Source organism: Pristiophorus japonicus, unplaced genomic scaffold, assembly GCF_044704955.1.
Source record: "Pristiophorus japonicus isolate sPriJap1 unplaced genomic scaffold, sPriJap1.hap1 HAP1_SCAFFOLD_204, whole genome shotgun sequence".
Taxonomy (NCBI): Eukaryota; Metazoa; Chordata; class Chondrichthyes; family Pristiophoridae; genus Pristiophorus; species Pristiophorus japonicus.
In genome coordinates, this window is record NW_027251736.1 from 607,246 (window position 1) to 634,606 (window position 27,361).

General features: G+C 51.2%; 2 protein-coding genes across 4 annotated transcripts in view; one reads left to right on the forward strand and one right to left on the reverse strand.

The window, feature by feature from the left end:
- fdft1 (farnesyl-diphosphate farnesyltransferase 1) overlaps nt 1-9,456 on the forward strand; it is a 60,364-nt gene extending 50,908 nt beyond the window's left edge. For 2 of the 3 annotated variants that reach the window (XM_070870989.1, XM_070870987.1), the window contains exons 4-8: nt 730-861; nt 1,516-1,707; nt 2,843-3,019; nt 7,847-7,999; nt 8,172-9,456. In XM_070870989.1, the coding sequence (XP_070727090.1) occupies nt 730-861; nt 1,516-1,707; nt 2,843-3,019; nt 7,847-7,999; nt 8,172-8,387 (870 nt within the window). In that variant the 3' untranslated portion in view covers nt 8,388-9,456. The remainder of the gene's footprint in view (nt 1-729; nt 862-1,515; nt 1,708-2,842; nt 3,020-7,846; nt 8,000-8,171) is intronic. The other variant, XM_070870988.1, reaches the window with a different exon arrangement.
- A 1,150-nt stretch (nt 9,457-10,606) lies between these two features.
- On the reverse strand, nt 10,607-27,231 carry LOC139244106 (cathepsin B-like). Its single transcript, XM_070870976.1, has 7 exons — nt 27,119-27,231; nt 19,829-19,947; nt 12,980-13,065; nt 12,727-12,870; nt 12,467-12,583; nt 11,268-11,396; nt 10,607-11,148 (listed from the first exon to the last, which is right to left on the reverse strand). The coding sequence occupies exons 1-7, from the start codon at nt 27,212-27,214 to the stop codon at nt 11,054-11,056; spliced, it is 786 nt and encodes a 261-aa protein (XP_070727077.1). The 5' UTR covers nt 27,215-27,231; the 3' UTR covers nt 10,607-11,053.
- Nucleotides 27,232-27,361: the final 130 nt, after the last annotated feature.

The following is a 27,361-nucleotide window of genomic DNA, read 5'->3' on the forward strand; positions in this document are numbered from 1 at the left end:
GGTACAGTCCCACACACACTGACTCTCACTGGGGTACGGGTCACACACAGACACTCACTGGGGTACAGTCCCACACACACTGACTCTGAGGTACAGTCCCACACACACTGACTCTCACTGGGGTACAGTCCCACACACACTGACTCTCACTGGGGGACAGGTCCCACACACACTGACTCTCACTGGGGTACAGTCCCACACACACTGACTCTCACTGGGGTACAGTCCCACACACACTGACTCTCACTGGGGTATGGTCCCACACACACTGACTCTCACTGGGGTATGGTCCCACACACACTGACTCTCACTGGGGTACGGGTCCCACACACACTGACTCTCACTGGGGGACAGGTCCCACACACACTGACTCTCACTGGGGTACTGGTCCCACACACACTGACTCTCACTGGGGTACAGTCCCACACACACTGACTCTCACTGGGGTACGGGTCCCACACACACTGACTGTCACTGGGGTACAGTCCCACACACACTGACTCTCACTGGGGGACAGGTCCCACACACACTGACTCTCACTGGGGGACACGTCCCACACACACTGACTCTCACTGGGGTACAGTCCCACACACACTGACTCTCACTGGGGTACAGTCCCACACACACTGACTCTCACTGGGGGACAGGTCCCACATACACTGACTCTGAGGTACGGGTCTGTCTTGTGTCCTATTTCTGTTTCCACTTATTCATTTTCGCTCTGTAAAGCAGATTTCCCTGGAGTTCCGCTCACTGGCTAAGGTTTACCAGGATGTGATTGCAAATATTTGTCACAAGATGGGTGTCGGAATGGCCGAATTCTTGGGGAAAAACGTTGGATCCATCAAGGAATGGGACACGGTAGGGAGAATCTGTCTGTGAGGAGGGTGTGGGCAATGTGTGGGGTAGGGGAGGTGAGAGTATGTCGGGGAGGCCGGGGCTGTTCGTGGGCGAGTTTTCGGGCGTGGTTGAGGGTGGGGCGTGTTTGGGGGAAAGCTGTGGGTCGGGTGTGGTTGGACGGTGGTGTGGGTCGGGGGTCGGAGGTCGTGTGTGGGTCGGAGGGCGTGTGTGGGTCGGGGGTCATGTGTGGGTTGGGGATTAGGGGGGAGGATATGAGTCGGGGGGAGGGTGTAGGTTGGGGATTAGGGGGGAGGATGTGAGTCGGGGGGAGGGTGTAGGTTGTGGGGAGGGTGTGAGTCGGGGCTGGGTGGTTCCGGGGCGGGGGGAGGTGCGATGGTGGGAGGGATGTGTGAGTTTTCAGTGAAGTCTGTGTTCGGGGACCATGTGATGAGCTCCCAATTTTTCAGCAGGCTGTCACCTCGGTTAGTCCTGCCTGCCCCTTGGGGTAGTTGAGCAATTTGTGGAATAAGGCTGGAATCTATGAGCTGGCAAATGATGCAGCCACAGGGAAGTGGTGCAGTGTTTTGATTGCACGATGCGTGGTGATGGTGGTGTGTTTGACTCGATATTCCCGTGAGCCCTCACTGACTCCCCTTTTCACACCTTTGCTTTCAGTATTGTCACTATGTGGCGGGCCTGGTGGGGATCGGTTTGTCCCGTCTGTTCTCCGCCTCTGAGCTGGAGGATCCGGTTGTCGGGCAGGACACGGAGCTGGCCAATGCCATGGGCCTCTTCCTGCAGAAAACGAACATTATTCGCGATTACCTGGAGGACCAACGCGAGGGTCGGGAGTTTTGGCCGCAAGAGGTGAGCCCGTCATCGGTCGGCAGGGTGGGTGGTACAGGTTTGGACTGCACACAGCCCCGTGTGCCCCAAACATGCAAACGTCTACCCGACCGTGTACTCGTACACCCAGACATCAACCCACCCTGCTTACCCTGAACCCCGAAACCCCAAAGGTACTAAAGGACCAATCACGCTAATAGGGGTAGTGTACAGTTCACCCAACAGTGGAAGGGAGGTGGAGGAAGAAATATGCTGACAAAAAAGTAAAAAACATAGCATAATAATCATCGGGAGTTTCAAGTATGCCGATCTTTATTAGACAGAAGAGGTAGGTAAAGGGGATAAGGGAATGCAGTTCCTACAATGTATACAGGACTTCTTTCTAACCCAATGTTATAAAAAGCCCAACAAGGGAGGATTCGCTGTTGGATCTGGTAATGGGGAATGAACCAGAGCAAATAAAAGTAAAAGTAGGGGAACATCTAGGCAACAGTGATCATAATATAATGCGCTTTAAGATAATAATTGGGAAGGACATAAGTGTGACAAAACCAGGGTAATAGATGGAGAAAAGCTGACTTTGAGGGACTGAGAATAGAACTTAGGAAAATAAAACAGGCAACAATATTGGCAAACAACGATGTAGAACAGCAATGGGAAACATTTAAATCTGTTCAACAGAGTGCAGGAACAATATATTCCCCTAAAAAAAAACAAGACAACACAATGGATGAATAAAGACACAAGGGAAAATTGAGGGTCAGGAAAGAGGCAAACAATGAGTACATAGACAGTAAGGGAGAATATGAAGAGATCAAGGGAGAAGTGAAAAAGCAATTAGGAAGACACAAAATAACTATGAAATTAAATTATCAAGGAATATAAAAACAAAATAGTATATATTCTACAGGCATATATTTAAAAAAAGGGAAAGTCGGACCCTAAGTGATGACCAACATAAAATCACAGGCAAAATGGCGGAAATGTTAATTCATTATTTTGATTCAGTATTTACCAGGGAGACAGATCAAGTGGACATGACATCGGAAGATGAAATTAAAGATTGTCAGTGTGTTCGAGCACAGTGTCCCAGGACCCTGCTCAGTTTTTGAGCACAGTGTCTCTAGCCCTGTTCCCTGTTCCCTCTGTGTTTCAGGTCTGGAGTAAGTACGCAGAGAAACTATCTGACTTCACCAAACCCCCGAATATTCAGGCAGCGTTGCAGTGCTTGAATGAGCTGATCACCAACGCACTGCAGCATGTCCCAGACGTCATTAAGTACTTGTCTCGACTCCACAACCAGAGTGTCTTCAACTTCTGCGCTATTCCACAGGTAGGCCTGTCTGACCAAATACAGGTTGTGGGTGAGGGGGAACATGGTGTGTGTGTGTACTGAAATCTCTGTCCCTGTATATATATATATATATGTGTGTGTGGTACACTGAAATCTCTGTCACTGTGTACACTGAAATCTCTGTCCCTGTATATATATATATATATATATGTGTGTGTGTGTGTACACTGAAATCTCTGTCCCTATGTGTATATATATATATATATATATATATGTGTGTGTGTGTGTATACTGAAATCTCTGTCCCTGTGTACACTGAAATCTCTCTCCCTGTGTATATTGAAATCTGTCCCTGTGTGTATATATATATGTGTGTGTGTGTGTGTGTATACTGAAATCTCTCCCTGTGTACACTGAAATCTCTGTCCCTGTATATATATATATGTGTGTGTGTGTATACACTGAAATCTCTGTCCCTGTGTATATATATGTGTGTGTATACTGAAATCTCTGTCCCTGTGTACACTGAAATCTCTCTCCGTGTATTTTGAAATCTCTGTCCCTGTGTACATATGTGTGTGTGTGTGTATACTGAAATCTCTGTCCCTGTGTATATATGTATGTGTGTGTACTGAAATCTCTGTCCCTGTGTATATGTGTGTGTGTGTGTGTGTACTGAAATCTCTGTCCCTGTGTATAGAAACATAGAAAATAGGTGCAGGAGTACGCCATTCGGCCCTTCTAGCCTGCACCGCCATTCAATAAGTTCATGGCTGAACAGTACCCCATTCCTGCTTTCTCGCCATACCCCTTGATCCCCCTAGTAGTAAGGACTTCATCTAACTCCTTTTTGAATATATTTAATGAATTGGCCTCAACAACTTTCTGTGGTAGAGAATTCCACAGGTTCACCACTCTGGGTGAAGAAGTTTCTCCTCATCTCGGTCCTAAATGGCTTACCCCTTATCCTTAGACTGTGACCCCTGGTTCTGGACTTCCCCAACATTGGGAACATTCTTCCTGCATCTAACCTGTCTAAACCCGTCAGAATTTTAAACGTTTCTATGAGATCCCCTCTCATTCTTCTGAACTCCAGTGAATACAAGCCCAGTTGATCCAGTCTTTCTTGATATGTCAGTCCCACCATCCCGGAATCAGTCTGGTGAACCTTCGCTGCACTCCCTCAATAGCAAGAATGTCCTTCCTCAAGTTAGGAGACCAAAACTGTACACAATACTCCAGGTGTGGCCTCACCAATGCCCTGTACAACTGTATCAACACCTCCCTGCCCCTGTACTCAAATCCCCTCGCTATGAAGGCCAACATGCCATTTGCTTTCTTAACCGCCTGCTGTACCTGCATGCCAACCTTCAATGACTGATGTACCATGACACCCAGGTCTCGTTGCACCTCCCATTTTCCTAATCTGTCACCATTCAGATAATAGTCTGTCTCTCTGTTTTTACCACCAAAGTGGATAACCTCACATTTATCCACATTATACTTCATCTGCCATGTATTTGCCCACTCACCTAACCTATCCAAGTCACTCTGCAGCCTCATAGCATCCTCCTCACAGCTCACACTGCCACCCAACTTAGTGTCATCCGCAAATTTGGAGATACGACATTTAATCCCATCATCTAAATCATTAATATACAGTGTAAACAGCTGGGGCCCCAGCACAGAACCTTGCAGTACCCCACTAGTCACTGCCTGCCATTCTGAAAAGTACCCATTTATTCCTAATCTTTGCTTCCTGTCTGACAACCAGTTCTCAATCCACGTCAGCACACTGCCCCCAATCCCATGTGCTTTAACTTTGCACATTAATCTCTTGTGTGGGATCTTGTCGAAAGCCTTCTGAAAGTCCAAATACACCACATCAACTGGTTCTCCCTTGTCCACTCTACTGGAAACATCCTCAAAAAATTCCAGAAGATTTGTCAAGCATGATTTCCCTTTCACAAATCCATGCTGACTTGGACCTATCATGTCACCTCTTTCCAAATGCGCTGCTATGACATCCTTAATAATTGATTCCATCATTTTACCCACTACCGATGTCAGGCTGACCGGTCTATAATTCCCTGTTTTCTCTCCCTCCTTTTTTAAAAAGTGGGGTTACATTGGCTACCCTCCATTCCATAGAAACTGATCCAGAGTCAATGGAATGTTGGAAAATGACTGTCAATGCATCCACTATTTCCAAGGCCACCTCCTTAAGTACTCTGGGATGCAACCATCAGGCCCTGGGGATTTATAGGCCTTCAATCCCATCAATTTCCCCAACACAATTTCCCGACTAATAAGGATTTCCCTCAGTTCCTCCTTCTTACTAGACCCTCTGACCCCTTTTATATCCGAAAGGTTGTTTGTGTCCTCCTTAGTGAATACCGAACCAAAGTACTTGTTCAATTGGTCTGCCATTTCTTTGTTCCCCGTTATGACTTCCCCTGATTCTGACTGCAGGGGACCTACGTTTGTCTTTACTAACCTTTTTCTCTTTACATATCTATAGAAGCTTTTGCAGTCCGTTTTAATGTTCTCTGCAAGCTTCCTCTCGTACTCCATTTTCCCTGCCCTAATCAAACTCTTTGTCCTCCTCTGCTGAGTTCTAAATTTCTCCCAGTCCCCGGTTCTCTGCTATTTCTGGCCAATTTGTATGCCACTTTCTTGGCTTTAATACTATCCCTGATTTCCCTTGATAGCCACGGTTGAGCCACCTTCCCTTTTTTTATTTTTACGCCAGACAGGAATGTACAATTGTTGTAGTTCATCCATGCGGTCTCTAAATGTCTGCCATTGCCCATCCATAGTCAACCCCTTCAGTATCATTCGCCAATCTATCCTAGCCAATTCACGCCTCATACCTTCAAAGTTAGCCTTCTTTAAGTTCTGGACCATGGTCTCTGAATTAACTGTTTCATTCTCCATCCTAATGCAGAATTCCACCATATTATGGTCACTCTTCCCCAAGGGGCCTCGCACAACGAGATTGCTAATTAATCCTCTCTCATTACATAACACCCAGTCTAAGATGACCTCCCCCCTAGTTGGTTCCTCGACATATTGGTCTAGAAAACCATCCCTTATGCACTCCAGGAAATCCTCCTCCACTGTGTTGCTTCCAGTTTGGTTAGCCCAATCTATGTGCATATTAAAGTCACCCATTATAACTGCTGCACCTTTATTGCATGCACCCCTAATTTCCTGTTTGATGCCCTCCCCAACATCACTACTACTGTTTGGAGGTCTGTACACAACTCCCACTAACGTATTTTTGCCATTTGGTGTTCTGCAGTTCTACCCATATAGATTCCTTACTACTCGGGGGATCAAGGGGTATGGCGAGAAAGCAGGAAGGGGGTACTGAAGTTTCATGTTCAGCCATGAACTCATTGAATGGCGGTGCAGGCTAGAAGGGCTGAATGGCCTACTCCTGCACCTATTTTCTATGTTTCTATTCCACATCATCCAAGCTAATGTCCTCCCTAACTATTGCATTAATCTCCTCTTTAACCAGCAATGCTACCCCACCTCCTTTTCCTTTTATTCTATCCTTCCTGAATGTTGAATCCCCCTGGATGTTGAGTTCCCAGCCCTGGTCATCCTGGAGCCACGTCTCTGTAATCCCAATCACATCATATTTGTTAACATCTATTTGCACAGTTAATTCATCCACCTTATTACGGATACTCCTTGCATTAAGACACAAAAAGCCTTCAGGCTTGTTTTTTTAACACACCTTGTCCCTTTAGAATTTTGCTGTAATGTGGGCCTTTTTGTTTTTTGCCTTGGGATTCTCTGCCCTCCACTTTTACTATTCTCTTTTCTATCTTTTGCGTCTGTTTGTGTGTGTGTACTGAAATCTCTGTCCCTGTGTATATGTGTGTGTGTACTGAAATCTCTGTCCCTGTGTATATGTGTGTGTGTACTGAAATCTCTGTCCCTGTGTATATGTGTGTGTGTACTGAAATCTCTGTCCCTGTGTATATGTGTGTGTTTCTTGAAATCTCTGTCCCTGTGTATATGTGTGTGTGTACTGAAATCTCTGTCCCTGTGTGTGTGTGTACTAAAATCTCTGTTCCTGTGTATATGTGTGTGTGTACTGAAATCTGTCCCTGTGTATGTGTGTGTACTGAAATCTCTGTCCGTGTGTACTGAAATCTCTGTCCCTGTGTATATGTGTGTGTACTGAAATCTCTGTCCCTGTGTATATGTGTGTGTGTACTGAAATCTGTCCGTGTATGTGTGTGTACTGAAATCTCTGTCCGTGTGTGTGTGTGTACTGAAATCTCTGTCCGTGTATATGTGTGTGTACTGAAATCTCTGTCCCTGTGTATGTGTGTGTGTGTTGCCTGTCCCTGTGTATATGTGTGTGTGTGCTGCCTGTCCCTGTGTATATGTGTGTGTGTGCTTCCTGTCCGTGTGTGTGTGCTTCCTGTCCCTGTGTATGTGTGTGCTGCCTGTCCCTGTGTATATGTGTGTGTGTGCTGCCTGTCCCTGTGTATATGTGTGTGTGCTGCCTGTCCCTGTGTATATATGTGTGTGTGCTGCCTGTCCCTGTGTATATGTGTGTGTGTGCTGCCTGTCCCTGTGTATATGTGTGTGTGCGCTGCCTGTCCCTGTGTATATGTGTGTGTGTGCTGCCTGTCCCTGTGTATATGTGTGTGTGCTGCCTGTCCCTGTGTATATATGTGTGTGCGCTGCCTGTCCCTGTGTATATGTGTGTGTGCTGCCTGTCCCTGTGTATATGTGTGTGTGTGCTGCCTGTCCCTGTGTATATGTGTGTGTGCGCTGCCTGTCCCTGTGTATATGTGTGTGTGTGCTGCCTGTCCCTGACTCACTCCTCCTTTATTCCAGGTGATGGCTATTGCCACGTTAGCTGCTTGTTACAACAACCCGCAGGTTTTCCGTGGTGTGGTGAAGATTCGGAAGGGTCAGGCTGTCACACTGATGCTGGAGGCGACGAATATGGAGGCTGTGAAAGGGATGATTCGGCAGTACTCTCGAGTGGTGAGAATCTCACTCAACACACCTCATGTCAGCACCAGCAATCTCACATCACACATGCAGCGTCGCGTTACACGCGTCACTCACGACGATTACACGATTACATGCGGTGTCACTCGCCCTGTTCATGGTGATTTATGTCTCTCTCTCTCTCTCTCTCTCTCTCTCCCCCCAGATCGGACAGAAGGTTCCTGGTGTCGGGAGCTCGGGGGACAGAACGCGACAGATTGTTGTGAAGGTGGAGTCGCTGAGCCAGTGTGACGGGGAGCTGATGACGCGCAGTCACCTCTCTCCCATCTACCTGTCCTTGGCCATGTTCCTGGCTGCGGTTAGTTGGCAGTACTGGCAGACCATTAGTCACAGCTCGGAGGAGTACGTGCATGGGCAGTGAGCAGCTTTGCCCCTGTCCCTCCCGACCTGCTAACTGTCCAATTCGATGTGGGAAGTGTGACTTCAGCTCATGCTGCAGGAAGAGACTCGGGCACCAGTCCCAATAGGATGATTCATTCTACCTGCATGGTGCAGTAATGCCTCCTATCCAGACTACAAGCCCAGAGTGCCGGGCCCCACCCACCTGGGCTCTGTGGCCAGACACACCGGGATTCATATTGTGCCCAGGGACGGAGAGAGGCTGTGCTGTGTCCTGTGCTACTGCAAGACTCCTGATTGGATGACTCAACTGGAACTCATTCAGTACCAGACTGCTTCTCTCAGCCACAGGTTCAAACCCCCTCCACCTGCCCTGGGACTGGTTTACTCTATTAAGCTTCCCCTACACTGTCTCCGTCTCTAACCCATGTTGTGCCTGTGCTGGGAGTGCTGGATGGGACTGTGGGACCCGTACCCCAGTGAGAGTCAGTGTGTGGGACTGTACCCCAGTGAGAGTCTGTGTGGGACCCGTACCCCAGTGAGAGTCAGTGTGGGTGGGACCCGTACACCAGTGAGAGTCTGTGTGGGACCCGTACCCCAGTGAGAGTCAGTGTGTGTGGGACTGTACCCCAGTGAGAGTCTGTGTGGGACCTGTGTCCCCGTGAGAGTCTGTGTGTGTGTGTGGGACCCGTACACCAGTGAGAGTCAGTGTGTGTGGGACTGTACCCCAGTGAGAGTCAGTGTGTGTGGGACCCGTACCCCAGTGAGAGTCAGTGTGTGGGGGACTGTACCCCAGTGAGAGTCAGTGTGTGGGGGACCCGTACCCCAGTGAAAGTCAGTGTGTGTGGGACCCGTACCCCAGTGAGAGTCAGTGTGTGGGGGACCCGTACCCCAGTGAGAGTCAGTGTGTGTGGGATCCGTACCCCAGTGAGAGTCAGTGTGTGTGGGACCCATACCCCAGTGAGAGTCAGTGTGTGGGGGACCCGTACCCCTGACTGAGGGAAGCTGCTGTTTAATGGGTTGCTCCTTTCTATTAACTTGCTGATCGTCAGATTGTGTCTGTTGATTTAATAAATGATTTGATGTTTGTGTATGTGTCTGTTAACAACTCTCACTTCCCCTCCTTGCACAGGCTCGCTGCCCCTTGTGCCCCATCACCAGATCTCACAGGCGATTCACATCTGATTAAAAATGGAGTGAAAGCCCATTTGCCCTGGCGGTCCAGTCAGCACCGAGGGGGGGGGGGTCAGTCGTCGCTGGTTTTACACAGTGAACGGGGGAGGGGTGTGAGTCTCCAATCTGACAAAGACAGGAACTACAACCCTGGCACATCGCCACAAACAGCCCTGCTGCTGCCCCCCACCCCCCCCCGGCGTCCCGTCACTGCCCCTCCCCCCGGCGTCCCGTCACTGCCCCTCCCCCCGGCGTCCCGTCACTGCCCCTCCCCCCGGCGTCCCGTCACTGCCCCTCCCCCCGGCGTCCCGTCACTGCCCCTCCCCCCGGTGTCCCGTCACTGCCCCTCCCCCCGGCGTCCCATCACTGCCCCTCCCCCCGGCGTCCCGTCACTGCCCCTCCCCCCGGCGTCCCGTCACTGCCCCTCCCCCCGGCGGCCCGTCACTGCCCCTCCCCCCGGCGTCCCGTCACTGCCCCTCCCCCCGGCGTCCCGTCACTGCCCCTCCCCCCGGCGTCCCGTCACTGCCCCTCCCCCCGGCGTCCCGTCACTGCCCCTCCCCCCGGCGTCCCGTCACTGCCCCTCCCCCCGGCGTCCCGTCACTGCCCCTCCCCCCGGTGTCCCGTCACTGCCCCTCCCCCCGGCGTCCCGTCACTGCCCCTCCCCCCGGCGTCCCGTCACTGCCCCTCCCCCCGGCGTCCCGTCACTGCCCCTCCCCCCGGCGTCCCGTCACTGCCCCTCCCCCCGGCGTCCCGTCACTGCCCCTCCCCCCGGCGTCCCGTCACTGCCCCTCCCCCCGGCGTCCCGTCACTGCCCCTCCCCCCGGCGTCCCGTCACTGCCCCTCCCCCCGGCGTCCCGTCACTGCCCCTCCCCCCGGCGTCCCGTCACTGCCCCTCCCCCCGGCGTCCCGTCACTGCCCCTCCCCCCGGCGTCCCGTCACTGCCCCTCCCCCCGGCGTCCCGTCACTGCCCCTCCCCCCGGCGTCCCGTCACTGCCCCTCCCCCCCCCTCCTGGCGGTGCCACTATTGGCAAGTCATTGTTCAAAATCATTTGTAGAAAAGCTGGAGGAGAAACTTCAAAAGGTTTATTGGGGTAAAATATATTTAAAATAGAGAGTCTGTTGGTGTATGTTGTGTTCTATAACATTGTGTTAGCATTTTAATGAGACAAAGGGTGAACAAGTAATTGAGAGATTGTCACAGCCGAGAGCCAGTTAATGTGGATTACAGGAAGCTCGTTAAAACCAGAATCATTGCACGCGATTACAATGTGACCAGGTCTCTGCATAGAGGTTCAGAGACTGGAGGAGGGCCGCGGGCCGTAGTTAGCCAGGAGGGCCGCGGTTAGCCAGGAGGGCCGCGGTTAGCCAGGAGGGCCGCGGTTAGCCAGGAGGGCCGCGGTTAGCTTAGCCAGGAGGGGCGCGGTTAATCAGGAGTGCACTGATGTGTCCAGGGCCGAGCTCAGGGAAGTCACCAAGACGTGTGCCGATGGGGTGTGAAGGCAGCTCGTAGCCTCACTAGTGGTTGGTGTGGCTGGCATCCCGCGGGATCCCCGTCACGATCTCCGATTCGATTCCGCACTCGTTGCTGCCCCGTAGGATCTTGAAGAAACCTGTAAGGCAAAAGCACCAATGAGACGCAAGAAGAATGGATGGATGTGGGAGACCATCGGGCGATTCATCAAGTTACACACCCCCCTCCCTCCCTCCCTCAATATGAACCTTTACTCACCGTTCTCCCCCCAGTCCGTGTTCCAGGAGTTGGCGACTAGCCAGTAGGGTGTTCCATTCTCCACGCCCCAGCCCAAGATCTTGATGGCGTGGCCACCGACTGACTCCCCAGTCTCATGTTTGTAAACACCTGGAGACCAAGATCAACAATGCAGTGAACCATGGGGACAGGTCATTCCCCATTACAGACTCCCATTTAGCTCCATCACAGGGCTGAAACTTTGCAGGCAATTGGTGCCGAGAACATTGGTCCCTTTTGTCCTTCATAAGAATTAGGAGCTGGAGTCGGCCATTCAATAAGATCATGGGTGATCATCGACCTCAACTCCACTTTCCTGTACTGAACCTGCGTTACACTCCCTCTATGGCAAGTATATCCTTCCTTAGGTAAGGAGACCGACACTGTACACAATACTCCAGGTGTGGTCTCACCAGGGCCCTGTATAATTACAATAAGACATCTTTACTCTTGTACTCAAATCCTCCTATAATAAAGGCCAACATCCCATTTGCTTTAATCACTTGCTGTACCTGCCTGTTAACTTTCAGTGATTGGTGTACAAGGAACCCAGGTCCCTCTGAACACCAACATTTAAAAATACTCTGCTTTTATATTTTTCCGACCAAAGTGGATAACTTCCCATTTCTCCACATTATATTCCATTTGCCATGTTCTTGCCCACTCACTGAGCCTGTCTGTATCCCCTTGAAGCCTCTTTGCATCCTCCTCACAACTTACATTCCCACCGAGCTTTGTATCATCAGCAAACCTGAATATATTACATTTAGTTTCCTCATCCAAATCATTGATAGATTGTGAATCGCTGGGGCCCCAGCACTGATCCTTGCGTACCCCACTAGTTACAGCCTGCCAACCCAAAAATGACCCGTTTATTCCTTCTCTGTTTTCTGTCGGTTAACCAATCCTCAATCCATGCTAGTATATTACCCCCAATCCCATGAGCCCTAATTTTGCTCAATAACCTCTTGTGTGGCACCTTATTGAATGACTTCAGAAACTCCAAATCCATTGGATCCCCCTTATCTACTCTACGAGTTACAACCTCAAAAAACTCCACCAGATTTGTCAAACATGATTTCCCTTTCATAAATCCGTGTTGACTCTTCCCAATCCTATTATTTTTTCGAATGCCCTGTTACCACATCCTTCACAACGAGTATTGAGGGGCAGAGACTGACCTGACTTGTAGTGCAGGAAGTCAGTGTAGACTGAGAGTGCAGCTTCCACAGGTCCATTCTTGTAGATCTCCATCATAATGTCCGTAACGTCAGAATCAACACTGTACGCAGTCAGACCTGGAGAGGAGACAGTGTGCTCAATTATCCCACTCTCCCAGCAACACTGAGAACGCAGAGAGAAGCATGCGAGTCCGTGTCACCTGCCCTGGTGTATCTGACAGTCCTGTCCCCGATCCGGTGTCAATTCCAGCTCCACTTACCGTAATGCTTGTCACTGCTGTAGTTTGGGGTGTAACCAGCCTCACAATGCTTAGAACATCTGGGAGTCTTAATCTCCCCACTGCAGTCTGGCCGAGAGCCATTAACATGGTGCTCACACGGGGGAATCGAATATGGACGGCAGCCTGTGGGGTGTGGGGAGAGAGAGGATTGGAACCAGATTAACACAGAACTCTGATTCTAAAACTGGGTGGAACTGAGCCCCCCCACCACACGCTCTCCCCGTACACTGACCTGTGTTTGAGTGATAAAGCCCTCCGGACACCAGACCAATCTTGGTCCAGAAATTCCAGGCCCCAGTCGGGTAGCCGCCGTCACAACTGGTGAAAAATGAAAGACATTTAGACTGTGCACGGAGTGGTCTCGTTGTGTGCTGGAAAAAACACCTCGCATTTATATTCATTTCATTCTTTCACGGGATGTGGGCGTCACCGGCCAGGCCAACATTTATTGGCCGTCCCTAATCGCCCAGAGAAGGTGGTGGTGGTGAGCCGCCTTATATAACGGAGTCTCTCGCTGGGCCATTGCAGGGGGCAGTGAAGAGGCAAACACATTGCTGTGGGTCTGGAGTCACATATCAACCAGACTGGGTAAGGGCGGCAGATTTCCTTCTCTGAAGGGCATTAGTGAACCAGATGGGTTTTCATGACAATCTTTTTATTCCAGATTTTATTTAATTGAATTTAAATTCCCTGGCTGCTGAGATGGGATTTGAATTCCTGTCTCTGGATCATCAGTCCAGGTCTCTGGATTACCGGTCCAGTAACATAACTACTGCGCTACCACACCCGACTGGCACACCTTTAACGTAGTAAAATGTCCCAAGGCGCAAGATCGAGATATTAGGACAGGTGACCAGACACTTGGCTTTATGGAGAATCGGGCACCAAGGATGGAGGTAAGGGTGTGGTCAGGCAGACCCAGAGCTGCAGAGATGTGTATAGAGGGCCAGAGGATTTTGAAGGTGTCGTTGTTAGTGAATTGGGAGGGAGTGTATTTGCAGGGGCAGTGAGGTTGGGAGGGGGAAGAGGATTCTGGGTGGAGAATGATCGAGGAAATGACCAGAGATGGCCTTATCTGTGATTGACACAATGGGTGTAGCGAGGCCACAAGAGATGGCAAGGTCAAGGGGGTGGCTGTGAAGATGGGTTGGGGAGTTTACATGGAGGGAGAGATTAAGGGAGGATCAGAGGGTAGAGAACTCAGAAGAGAGAGAGCAAGATTGGAGATGGAGGTTGAAATCACTGAGGATGAGAAGTCACTCGATGCAGAGGCAGTGAAGATATCTCGGTCAGGAACTTGGTGTGGTACGTGGGTGGGAGAGAACGAGGATTTTAAATGACGGTCAAAAAGGATGGAACAAGGCAAGATGCTCAAAGCAAGAGAAGGTACCAGAGGAGTTGGGGGTGATGAGACAATGAACATCCGCAAATACCTCAACATTTAGCGAAACCGAGTCACAGAGGCAGCAATCAGGGCAGTCACTGAAGTGGGGCTGTCGAGCTCTGCTACCATTAAAGGGTTAAGAATGTGCCTCAGACCTAAAATAGGCTTTTGTTGTGGTCAAGGTTACAAGCTGTGCAACAGGAGGCCTAGAAGGGCAGCTAGACACGGCAAGGGGTCAGAAGTAACACGTTGGAGAAACTCCATCTGGTGTGAGCCATAGGCCAATGATTGTGTGATGCGAAAGGGAATTGGTCAATCAGCAATTGTGCACATGGGCTTTGGGCCAATTAAATGGCATCGGGGGGCCGTGCATGAGGCTGACATCCATCATTACGTCTATAAATGGTTGCTTGGAACTTTGCATCAGTGGAGAGGCCTGGCTACAGACAACCAGTAGGCAAGCTCCCCACCGCTACAAAATAAAGACTGTTTGAATCTTCGAACCCAGATCTGCTGTTGAGTGTTTATTTTAAATACTCCTACTCATCCTCGTTTTGAGGGACCGCCTATGATGATGATGATGATGATGATGACTTGCTTTCATGCCAAAAACGGATGAGTTCACAGGTGTTTTGAATAAAGGACCCGAATTACATCCTCAAGGGTGGAAGATGCCTGTGCATGGAAAAAGAATACTCCACTACACCCTGACTCAAAGAGCAAGCCCTTCACTGGCCAGTGCAGTGTGGTTGGGAGGCAGTAGGGGGATGTGGGTGGAGAACGAGACAAGGAAGTGGCCCTAGTCTCAGAATAAGGGGCCACCCATTTAAAACTGAGATGAGAAATTTCTTCTTTGAGGGTTATAAATCTGTGGAATTCTCTGCCCCAGAGAGCTGAGTCACTAAATATATTTAAGGCAGAGATAGACAGATGTTTGAACAATAAGGGAATAAAGGGTTATGGGGAGTGGGCAGGGAAGTGGAGGGCAGATTGAGAAAAGCTTACGCGATCCTGGGCTTCATAAATAGAGGTATAGAGTACAGGTGTGGAAATTATGATGAACATGTATAAAACACTGGTTCAGAACCAACTGGAGTATTGTGTCCAATTCTGGGCACCGCCCTTTAGGAAGGATGTGAAGGCCTTAGAGAGGGAGCAAAAAAGATTTACGAGAATGGTTCCAGGGATGAGGGACTTCAGTGACGTGGCTAGACTGGAGAAGCTGGGATTATTCTCCTTGGAGCAGAGAAGGTTGAGAGGAGATTTGGCCGAGGTGTTTAAAATCATGAGGGGTCTGGACAGAGTAGATCGAGAGAAACTGTTTCTATTGGTGGAAGGGTCAAGAACCAGAGAACACAGATTTAAGGTGATTGACAGAAGAACCAAAGGGGACATGAGGAAAATGTTTTTACACAGCAAGTGGTTAGGATCTGGAATGCACAGCCTGAGAGGGTGGGGGAGGCAGACTCAATCATGGCTATGGGGAAAGGGTGGGGGCGTGGGACTGGCTGAGAGTCGGCATGGGCTGGACGGGGCCCAATGGCCTTCTGTGTTGAACTTTTTTAGTCAGTATGTAACAAGCCCAACACGAGAGGGGGCGGTCTTGGATTTAGTTTTTGGGGAATGAAGCTGGGCAGGTGGAAGGGGTATTAGTGGGGGAGCACTTGGGTGCCAGTGATCATAATTCAGTCAGATTCAAGTTGGTTATGGATAAGGACAAGGATAGGCCTGGAATAAAAGTCCCGAATTGGGGAAAAGCTAATTTTGCTAAGTTAAGGAGTGATTTGGCCATGGTGTACTGGAAACAGCTACTTGTGGGTAAATCAGTGTCGGAACAGTGAGAGGCATTTAAGGAAGAGATCCGGAAGGCTCAGGCCAAACATGTGCCCTCGAAGAAAAACGCTGGGAAAAATAATTCTCGAGCCCCCTGGATGTCCAGGGACTTACAGGGGAGGATTAAGAAAAAAAGGGACGCTTATGTCATATACCAACAGCTAAATACTGTAGAATCTTTAGAGGAATATTTAAGAGGCAAAATTAAAAAGGATTTTAGGAATGCTAAGAGCACGAGAAATTCTTGGCCAGTAAAATTAAGGAAAACCCTAAGATGTTCTATAAATATATTAAGAGTAAGAGGGTAACTAAAGAAAGGGTAGGGCCTATTAGAGACCATGAGGGTAGTCTTTGTGTGGAGCCGGAAGATGTTGGGAGGGTTCTTAACGAATACTTTGCATCAGTTTTCACAAAGGAAAGGGGCAATTCAGATACTGCTATTGAGGAGGATGTGATATTCTGGATGAAATAAATATAGTGAGAGAGGAAGTATTAAGGGGTTCAGCAGCTTTGAAAGTAGCTAAGATCCCAGGCCCGGATGAAATGCATCCCAGGATGTTGAGTGAAGTAAAGGAGGAAATAGCAGAGGCCTTGAACATCATTTTTGAATCCTCTTTGGATCTGGGCATGGTGCTGGAGGATTGGAGGACAGCTAATGTAGTGCCCTTGTTTAAGAAGGGAGAAAGGGATAGGCCGAGTAATTACAGGCCTGTTAGCCTAACCTCAGTGGTGGGAAAATTATTGGAATAAATCCTGAGGGACAGGATAAATCTGTATTTGGATAGGCAAGGATTAATTAGGGACAGTCAGCATGGATTTGTTAAGGAAAGATCGTGTTTGACGAACCTGATTGAATTTTTTGAGGAGGTAACCAGGAGGGTCGATGAGGGTAGTGCGTACGATGTAGTATATATGGACTTTAGCAAAGCTTTTGATAAGGTCCCACATGGTAGACTGGTCATGAAGGTTAAAGTCCATGGGATCCAGGGCAAAGTGGCAAGTTGGCTTGGAGGTAGGAAGCAAAGGGTAATGATTGATGGATGTTTTTGTGACTGGAAGGATGTTTCCAGTGGGGTTCCGCAGGGCTCAGTACTGGGTCCCTTGCTTTTTGTGGTATATATCAATGATTTAGATTTGAATATAGGGAGTATGATTAAGAAGTTTGCAGACGACACTAAAATTGTCTGTGTGTTTGATAATGAAGAGGAAAGTCATGGGCTGCAGGAGGATATCAATCTACTGGTCAGGTGGGCAGAGCAGTGGCAAATGGAATTTAATTCAGAGAAGTGTGAGGTGATGCAGTTTGGGAGGGCTAATAAGGAAAGGATATTTACATTAAGCGGGAGGCCACTGAATAGTGTGACTGAACAAAGGGACCTTGGAGTGCTTGTCCACAGATCCCTGAAAGTAGCAGGCCAGGTGGATAAGGTGGTTAAGAAGGCATACGGAATGCTTGCCTTTATTGGCCGAGGCATAGAATATAAGAGCTGGGAGGTTATGCTTAAATTGTATAATACTTTGGTTAGGCCACAGTTGGAGTACTGCGTGCAGTTCTGGTCACCGTATTATAGGAAGGATGTGATTGCACTAGAGAGGGTACAGAGGAGATTTACCAGGATGCTGCCTGGAATGGAGAATCTTAGTTATGAGGACAGATTGGATAGGCTGGGTTTGTTCTCATTGGAACAGAGGAGGTTGAGAGGAGACCTCATTGAGGTGTACAAAATATTGAGGGGCCTGGACATAGTGGATAGTAAGGTCTATTTCCATTGGTGGAGGGTTCTATTACGAGGGGGCATAGTTTTAAGCTGGTTGGTGGAAGGTTTAGAGTAAATTTGAGGGGGGCCTTCTTTACGCAGAGGGTTGTGGGGTTCTGGAACTCGCTGCCTGGAAGAGTGGTGGATGCAGAAACCCTCACCACTTTTAAGAGATGGTTGGATGGGCACTTAAAGTGCAGTAACCTGCAGGGTTACAGACCTAGAGCTGGTAATTGGGATTAGACTGGATGACCTTTTGTTGGACAGAGCAGGGAATAGAATACGGCCAGGGTGATCTCCTGGATTAGTGTCGATCGCCTGGATGGGTCGGAGAGGAATTTTCCCAGATTTTTTTCTCCCTAAATTGGCCTGGGTTTTTATCTGGTTTTTGCCTCTCCCAGGAGATCCCATGGCTCCGGTTGGGGTGGAGTGTAGAATGTTTCAGTATAAGGGGTGTCGCAGTTGTGTGGGGCGGACTGGTTGGGGCCGGGTGCTCTTTGCCTTTCCGTCATTGTTCATAGGTTTATATGTAACCTTCAGGGCTGCTGACCGAGGGCCGTGTGGCTCTTTGTCGGCCGGTGGGACACGATGGGCCGAAATGGCCTCCTCCTGCGCTGTAAATTTCTGTGTTTCTATGTAACCATTCTATGATGCGATGATTGGACAATGGGAGGCCTTCAGAGAGGAGGTGGTTCAGGAACAGAGAAGGTACATGACGGGGAAAGGAAAGATATCGAGAGTAAAATGAGACAGAAAGGGGAGGCCTGTGATAATTGTAAGGTTTATAACACAGGACTGAACCAAGCTGAATATAGAAAGTACAGAGAAGTAAAAAAGGGAATAAGAGGGGCAAAGAGAGACTGTAGGAATAGATTAGCAGGTATCCTGGAAGGGAACCCAGAAGTCTTTTACAAACAGTGACTTTTACTCTGTATCTAACCCCCTGTACCTGTCCTGGGAGTGTTTGATGGGACAGTGTAGAGGGAGCTTTACTCTCTATCTAACTCCGTGCTGTACCTGCTCTGGGAGTGTTTGATGGGACAGTGTAGAGGGAGCTTTACTCTGTATCTAACCCCCTGTACCTGCCCTGGGAGTGTTTGATGGGACAGTGTAGAGGGAGCTTTACTCTGTATCTAATCCCGTGCTGTACCTGCCCTGGGAGTGTTTGATGAGACAGTGTAGAGGGAGCTTTACTCTGTATCTAACCCCGTGCTGTACCTGCCCTGGGAGTGTTTGATGGGACAGTGCAGAGGGAGCTTTACTCTGTATCTAACCCCGTGCTGTGAATAAACTGTCTCCATTCTAGAAGTCCGTTCACAATCCCCTGCCAACGGTTTGAATTTTGTAACAGTACAGATACATCAATAGGTAGAAACATCTTTCTTCCGACAATGACCAGAAACCCGCTGGATCCTTTGTGGTGGTCGTCCATCAGCCGTCATAAGCCCTTTCTCTCACAACCACCGCCATGCGGGCGGGGTCAGGGGCGGGGTCAGGGGCGGGGTCGGGAGCGGGGTCGGGAGCGGGAGCGGTGTCGGGGTCGGGAGCGGGGTCGGGGTCGAGAGCGGGGTCGGGAGCGGGGTCGGGAGCGGGGTCGGGAGCGGGGTCGGGGTCGGGGTCGGGAGCGGGGTCGGGAGCGGGGTCAGGGTCGGGGTCGGGAGCGGGGTCGTGGTCGGGAGCGGGGTCGGGAGCGGTGTCGGGGTCGGGAGCGGGGTCAGGGTCAGGGTCGGGGTCGGGAGCGGGGTCGGGGTCGGGAGCGGGGTCGGGGTCGGGAGCGGGGTCGGGGTCGGGAGCGGGGTCGGGGTCGGGGTCGGGAGCGGGGTCGGGGTCGAGAGCGGGGTCGGGAGCGGGGTCGGGGTCGGGAGTGGGAGCGGGGTCGGGGTCGGGAGCGGGGTCGGGAGCGGGGTCGGGGTCGGGAGCGGGGTCGGGAGCGGGGTCGGGGTCGGGGTCGGGGTCGAGAGCGGGGTCGGGAGCGGGGTCGGGAGCGGGGTCGGGGTCGGGAGCGGGGTCGGGAGCGGGAGCGGGGTCGGGAGCGGGGTCGGGAGCGGGGTCGGGGTCGGGAGCGGGGTCGGGGTCGGGAGTGGGAGCGGGGTTGGGAAACACTCACCCATTCCCGCATTCCAGTTTACAGCAGCTGAGGAGGTCCTCGGCCGAAATCTCAGCATTGACCTGGCCTTTGGAATGGATACAGATCCTGTCCGACATCGCTTCCACTGCACCGAAGGCCTGGGGAGCAGAGCAAGCATCTAGTCAGCAATTCCACCCACAGACAGGCCCAGGGGTGGCCATTCAGCCCCTCGAGCCTGTTACACAGGAACAGGAGGAGGCCATTCAGACCCTCGAGCCTGTTACACAGGAACAGGAGGAGGCCATTCAGCCCCTCGAGGCTGTTACACAGGAACAGGAGGAGGCCATTCAGACCCTCGAGCCTGTTACACAGGAACAGGAGGAGGCCATTCAGCCCCTCGAGGCTGTTACACAGGAACAGGAGGAGGCCCATTCAGCCCCTGGAGCCTGTTACACAGGAACAGGAGGAGGCCATTCAGCCCCTCGAGCCTGTTACACAGGAACAGGAGGAGGCCATTCAGCCCCTCGAGGCTGTTACACAGGAACAGGAGGAGGACATTCAGACCCTCGAGCCTGTTACACAGGAACAGGAGGAGGCCATTCAGCCCCTCGAGCCTGTTACACAGGAACAGGAGGAGGTCCATTCAGCCCCTGGAGCCTGTTACACAGGAACAGGAGGCCATTCAGCCCCTCGAGCCTGTTACACAGGAACACAGAAACGTAGAAAATAGGTGCAGGAGTAGGCCATTCGGCCCTTCGAGCCTGCACCACCATTCAGTAAGATCATGACCGATCATTCCCCTCAGTACCCCTTTCCTGCTTTCGCTCCATACCCCTTGATCCGTTTAGCCGTAAGGGCCATATCTAACTCCCTCTTGAATATATCCAACGAACTGGCCTCAACAACTCTCTGCGGCAGGGAATTCCACAGGTTAACAACTCTCTGAGTGAAGAAGTTTCTCCTCATCTCGGTCCTAAATGGCTTACCCCTTATCCTTTGACTGTGTCCCCTGGTTCTGGATTTCCCCAATATCGGGAACATTCTTCCTGCATCTAACCTGTCCAGTCCCGTCAGAATTTTATATGTTTCTATGAGATCCCCTCTCAGCCTTCTAAACTCCAGTGTATAAAGGCCCAGTTGATCCAGTCTCTCCTCATATGTCAGTCCAGCCATCCCGGGAATCAGTCTGATGAACCTTCGCTGCACTCCCTCAATAGCAAGAACGTCCTTCCTCAGATTAGGAGACCAAAACTGAACACAATATTCCAGGTGAGGCCTCACTAAGGCCCTGTACAACTGCAGTAAGACCTCCCTGCTCCTATACTCAAATCCCCTCGCTATGAAGGCCAACATACCATTTGCCTTCTTCACCGCCTGCTGTACCTGCATGCCAACTTTCAATGCCAGGAGGAGGCCCATTCAGTCCCTTGAGCCTGTTACCCCATTCACTGAGACTAGGGCTGATCTGTATTGTGACCCCACCCACCACCTTGGCTCCATCCCTGTCTGGAGTAAACATAAAACGGGGAAGGTGGCTCAACCGTGGCTAACAAGGGAAATTAAGGATAGTGTTAAATTCAAGGAAGAGGCATATAAATTGGCCAGAAAAAGCAGCAAACCTGAGGACTGGGAGAAATTTAGAATTCAGCAGAGGAGGACCAAGGGTTTAATTAAGAGGGGGAAAATAGAGTATGAGAGGAAGCTTGCCGGGAACATAAAAACTGACTGTAAAAGCTTCTATAAATATGTGAAGAGAAAAAGATTAGTGAAGACAAACGTAGGTCCCTTGCAGTCAGATTCAGGTGAATTTATAATGGGGAACAAAGAAATGGCAGACCAATTGAACAAATAGTTTGGTTCGGTCTTCACGATGGAAGACAAAAATAACCTTCCGGATGTACTAGGGGACCGAGGGTCTAGTGAGAAGGAGGAACTGAAAGATATCCTTATTAGATGGGAAATTGTGTTGGGGAAATTGATGGGATTGAAGGCTGATAAATCCCCAGGACCTGATAGTCTGCATCCCAGAGTACTTAAGGAAGTGGCCCTAGAAATAGTGGATGCATTGGTGATCATTTTCCAACAGTCTATCGACTCTGGATCAGTTCCTATGGACTGGAGGGTTGCTAATGTAACACCACTTTTTTAAAAAGGAGGGAGAGAGAAAGCGGGTAATTATAGACCGGTTAGCCTGACATCAGTAGTGGGGAAAATGTTGGAATCAATCATTAAGGATGAAATAGCAGCGCAATTGGAAAGCAGTGACAGGATCGGTCCAAGTCAGCATGGATTTATGAAAGGGAAATCATGCTTGACAAATCTTCTGGAATTTTTTGAAGATGCAACTAGTAGAGTGGACAAGGGAGAACCAGTGGATGTGGTGTATTTGGACTTTCAAAAGGCTTTTGACAAGGTCCTACACAAGAGATTGGTGTGCAAAATTAAAGCACATGGTATTGGAGGTAGTGTACTGACGTGGATAGAGAACTGGTTGGCAGACAGGAAGCAGAGAGTCGGGATAAACGGATCCTTTTCAGAATCACAGGCAGTGACTAGGCTGCAGGGCTCAGTGCTGGAACCCCAGCTCTTTACAATATACATTAACGATTTAGATGAAGGAATTGAGTGTAATATCTCCAAGTTTGCAGATGACACTAAACTGGGTGGCAGTGTGAGCTGTGAGGAGGATGCTAAGAGGCTGCAGGGTGACTTGGACAGGTTAGGTGAGTGGTCAAATGCATGGCAGATGCAGTATAATGTGGATAAATGTGAGGTTATCCATTTTGGGGGCAAAAACAGGAAGGCAGAATATTATCTGAATGGCGGCAGATTAGGACAAGGGGAGGTGCAATGAGACCTGGATGTCATGGTTCATCAGTCATTGAAAGTTGGCATACAGGTACAGCAGGCGGTGAAGAAGGCAAATGGTATGTTGGCCTTCATAGCGAGGGGATTTGAGTATAGGAGCAGGGAGGTCTTACTGCAGTTGTACAGGGCCTTGGTGAGGCCTCACCTGGAATATTGTGTTCAGTTTTGATCTCCTAATCTGAGGAAGGACATTCTTGCTATTGAGGGAGTGCAGCGAAGGTTCACCAGACTGATTCCAGGGATGGCAGGACTGACATATGAGGAGAGACTGGATCAACTGGGCCTTTATACATTGGCATTTAGAAGGATGAGAGGGGATCTCATAGAAACGTATAAGATTCTGACAGGACGGGACAGGTTAGATGCGGGTAGAATGTTCCCGATGTTAGGGAAGTCCAGAATCAGGGGACACAGTCTTAGGATTAGGACTGAGATGAGGAGAAACTTCTTCACTCAGAGAGTTGTTAACATGTGGAATTCCCTGCCGCAGAGAGTTGTTGATGTCAGTTCATTGAATATATTCACGAGGGAGTTAGATATGGCCCTTACGGCTAAAGGGATCAAGGAGTATGGAGAGAAAGCAGGAAAGGGGTACTGAGGGAATGATCAGCCATGATCTTATTGAATGGTGGTGCAGGCTCGAAGGGCCGAATGGCCTACTCCTGCACCTATTTTCTATGTTTCTGTGTTTCCATATTCCTTAATACACTGGGCTTGCAAAAATCTATCGATCTTAAGATTTAAAATGATTATTTGAGCCCCAGTATCTGCTGCTTTTTGTGGATGACCAAGCTTTATATGGAGAATTGTTCCTGAACTTCTGTCCTGATTTAAGGTTCTATCCCCTTGTCCCACTAGTGGGAAAAAATTTTCTGTACCGGATCAATCAAAGCCTCAATCAAAGCACCCCTTAACCTTCTATCTTCCAGGCAATGAAAGCCCAGTTGATGTAATCTAACCCTGGGAGCCCTGGTAACATTCTGCTAAACGTACAGCTCTCCTTCCAAGGCCGATACATTCTTCCCAAGTTGTGGTGGCCAGAACTGTGCACAGTGCTCAAGGTGGGGGTCTGATCAGGGTTTTGTACAGCTGTAGCAAAACTCCCCCCCCCCCACCCCGCTTTATATAAAGGCTAACATTCCATAAGCCTTTTGAATTATTTTTGTGCCTGAAAACGACTAAACCCAACTCAATCTAACCGGGGAGCACCAATGCCCATAAGAACATAAGAATTAGGAGCAGGAGTGGGTCCTACAGCCCCTCGAGGCTGCTCCGCCTCAATAAGATCACGGCTGATCATCGACCTCAACTCCACTTTCCCACCTGCCTCCATATCCCTCAATCTATCGACCTCAGCCTTGAATATACTCAAAGACTCAGCCTCCACAGCCCTCTGGGGCAGAGAATTCCAAAGATTCACCACCCCGAGTGAAGAAATTCCTCCTCATCTCAGTCCGAAATGGCCGACCCCTTATCCTGAGACTGTGACCCCTGGTTCCAGACTCCCCAGCCCGGGGGAAACACCCTCCCAGCATCTACCCTGTCAAGCCCCCTCGGAATTTCAATGAGATCACCATAATTCTTCTAACCCCCGTGAGTACAGACCTAATCTGCTCAATCTCTCCTCATAGGACAACCCTCTCATCCCAGGAATCAATCTGGTGAACCTTCGCTGTATCGCCTCCAAGGCAAGTATATCCTTCCTTAGATAAGGAGACCAAAACTGTGCACAGTGCTCCAGGTGTGGTCTCACCAAGGCCCTGTACAATTGGAGCAAGACTTCCTTACTCCTACAATCCAACAATTGCAATAAAGGCCAACATGCCATGTGCCTTCCTTATTGCTTGCTGTACCTGAAGTACTTTTTCTCTATGGATATTAATTACTTTATATCCCTTACTCTCACTTGAGTTTCCCCACTATTTTAAGAATGCTTTTTGTGTCTTCCACTGTGAAGACCAATACAAAATACGTGTTTAAAGTCCCTGCCATTTCCTGATTCCCCATTATACTTTCACCTGTCTCAGCCTTTAAGGGACCAGAGCTTGCTTTTGCTGCACACTCTCTTTTTACATAGTTGTAGAAGATTTTACATTCTGATTTTATATTCCTTGCTGGTTTATGCTCATATTCTATTTCTCCCTTTTTATCGATGTTTTGGTCATCCTCTGCTGGTTTCTAAAGATCTCCCAATACTCAGGCTAGCTACTATTCTTTGCTACATTATAAGCCTCTTCTTGTAATCTAATACTCTCCTTAACTGCTTTCGTGAGCCACAGATGGATCACTTTTGTTGTGGAGGTTGTATTTCTCAATGGAATGTATATTTGTTGAGAATTTTGGAATATTTTTTTAAATGTTTGCCACTGCTTATCTCCCATCAAACCTTCTAATCTAATTTCCCAATCTACCACAGCTAACTTGCCCCTCAGACCTACGCCATTGCCTTTATGTAAGTTTCATTCTCGAGTTTGAGACTTAAGTATTTCACTCTCAAAACCCAATGTGTAATTCTATCGTATTATGACATGAATTAGGAAACAGTCCCGAATACATTCCATCAACTTGTCCTCCAGACGACCATTACCAATTTGATTTGCCCAATCGATATGAAGATTAAAGTCCCCACAATTACTGCAATACCTTTGTTACGTTTTATTATTTGTTGGTAATACTCTGTCCAGCGGTATCGCGAGGGTGTGGGGGTGGGGGTGAGGGTGTGGGGGTGGGGGCGGGGGTGGGGTGTGGGGGTGGGGGTGGGGGCGAGGGTGTGGGGGTGGGGGCGAGGGTGTGGGGGTGGGGGTGGGGGCGAGGGTGTGGGGGTGGGGGCGGGGTGGGGGTGTGGGGGTGGGGGTGTGGGGGTGGGGGTGGGGGTGTGGGGGTGTGGGGGTGTGGGGGCGGGGGTGGGATGTGGGGGTGGGGGTGGGGGTGGGGGTGGGGGTGGGGGGGTGGGGGTGGGGGTGGGGGGGGTGGGGGTGGGGGTGGGATGTGGGGGCGGGGGTGGGATGTGGGGGTGGGGGTGGGGGCGGGGGTGGGGGTGGGGGGGCGGGGGTGGGATGTGGGGGTGGGGGTGGGGGTGGGGGTGGGGGTGGGGGGGGTGGGATGTGGGGGCGGGGGTGGGATGTGGGGGTGGGGGTGGGGGTGGGGGTGGGGGCGGGGGCGGGATGTGGGGGTGGGGGTGGGGGTGGGGGGGTGGGATGTGGGGGTGGGGGTGGGGGTGGGGGGGTGGGGGGGGGGGTGGGATGTGGGGGTGGGGGTGTGGGGTGGGGGTGGGGGTGGGGGTGGGGGTGGGGGTGGGGGGGGTGGGGGTGGGGGTGGGGGTGGGATGTGGGGGTGGGGGGGGGTGGGGGTGGGGGCGGGGTATGTAAACAACTCCCAACAGTTTTCTGTCCTTGTTATTTCTGATCTCTGCCCATCTGGAATCTACTTCCTGATCCTCCGAGCCATGATCCATCTCACTTTACCATCAGGGGCATTACGCCAAGCCCCTCCGTTACCATCAGGGGCACTACGCCAAGCCCCTCCGTTACCATCAGGGGGCACTACGCCAAGCCCCTCCGTTACCATCAGGGGGCACTACGCCAAGCCCCTCCGTTACCATCAGGGGCACTACGCCAAGCCCCTCCGTTACCATCAGGGGCACTACGCCAAGCCCCTCCGTTACCATCGGGGGCACTACGCCAAGCCCCTCCGTTATCATTCCGCCTGTCTTTTCAAAGCGTCAAGTCCCCTGGAACATTTAGTTCCCAACCTTGATCACCTTGCAACCAGGTCTCTGTAAACACATTTATCTCTATAAATGTGGGACGTGCGCTCCCCTAGAGTGACATTCCCAAAGACAAACCTGACAGTAACCACCATCCCCTCCCCCACCTCTGTGACCCGTACGCCCTCCCGTGGTGTGGCGCGTTTAGTGCCTGTAGTGCCGTGGGGGGGGGGGCCGTGCCTGGGGGTGGGGGGGGGGCCGTGCCTGGGGGTGGGGGGGGGGGCCGTGCCTGGGGGTGGGGGGGGGGGCCGTGCCTGGGGGTGGGGGGGGGGCCGTGCCTGGGGGTGGGCCGTGCCTGGGGGTGGGGGGGGGGCCGTGCCTGGGGGTGGGGGGGGGGGGCCGTGCCTGGGGGTGGGGGGGGGGGCCGTGCCTGGGGGGGGGCCGTGCCTGGGGGTGGGCCGTGCCTGGGGGTGGGGGGGGGGGCCGTGCCTGGGGGTGGGGGGGGGGGGCCGTGCCTGGGGGTGGGGGGGGGGGGCCGTGCCTGGGGGTGGGGGGGGGGGCCGTGCCTGGGGGTGGGGGGGGGGGCCGTGCCTGGGGGTGGGGGGGGGGCCGTGCCTGGGGGTGGGGGGTGGGCCGTGCCTGGGGGTGGGCCGTGCCTGGGGGTGGGGGGGGCCGTGCCTGGGGGTGGGGGGGGGGGCAGGGCCCGTGCCCGGGGTGGGATCTCCTGCCCGGTGGGGTAGTCACTCGGTCCTTACCCAGCACGACCCACACGATCCCTGGTCACGGATCTCCTTGATGGTTGGACAATCCGGCCACTGCTCCCGACAGTCAAAGTTTTTGGGAAGGTTCATAGTCGTGGTACCCAGAGACCTGTCACAGGGGCAAGGACCAATCAGAGAGACTTCCATGCTGTGCCCCTCCCCCACACACCCTCCCCCTTCCCACACACCCTCCCCCTCCCCCACACACCCTCCCCCACACCCCTCCCCCTCCCCCAC

Excerpts from the sequence above, each read along its gene's own strand:
- LOC139244106 (XM_070870976.1), bottom strand. The coding sequence starts at position 27,214 with ATGAACCTTCCCAAAAACTTTGACTGTCGGGAGCAGTGGCCGGATTGT. Across the intron at positions 19,948-27,118 it reads GATCGTGTGGGTCGTGCTGG|GCCTTCGGTGCAGTGGAAGC; the intron begins GTAAGGACCGAG and ends TCTGCTCCCCAG. Across the intron at positions 12,584-12,726 it reads CAGCAGTGACAAGCATTACG|GTCTGACTGCGTACAGTGTT; the intron begins GTAAGTGGAGCT and ends TCTCCTCTCCAG.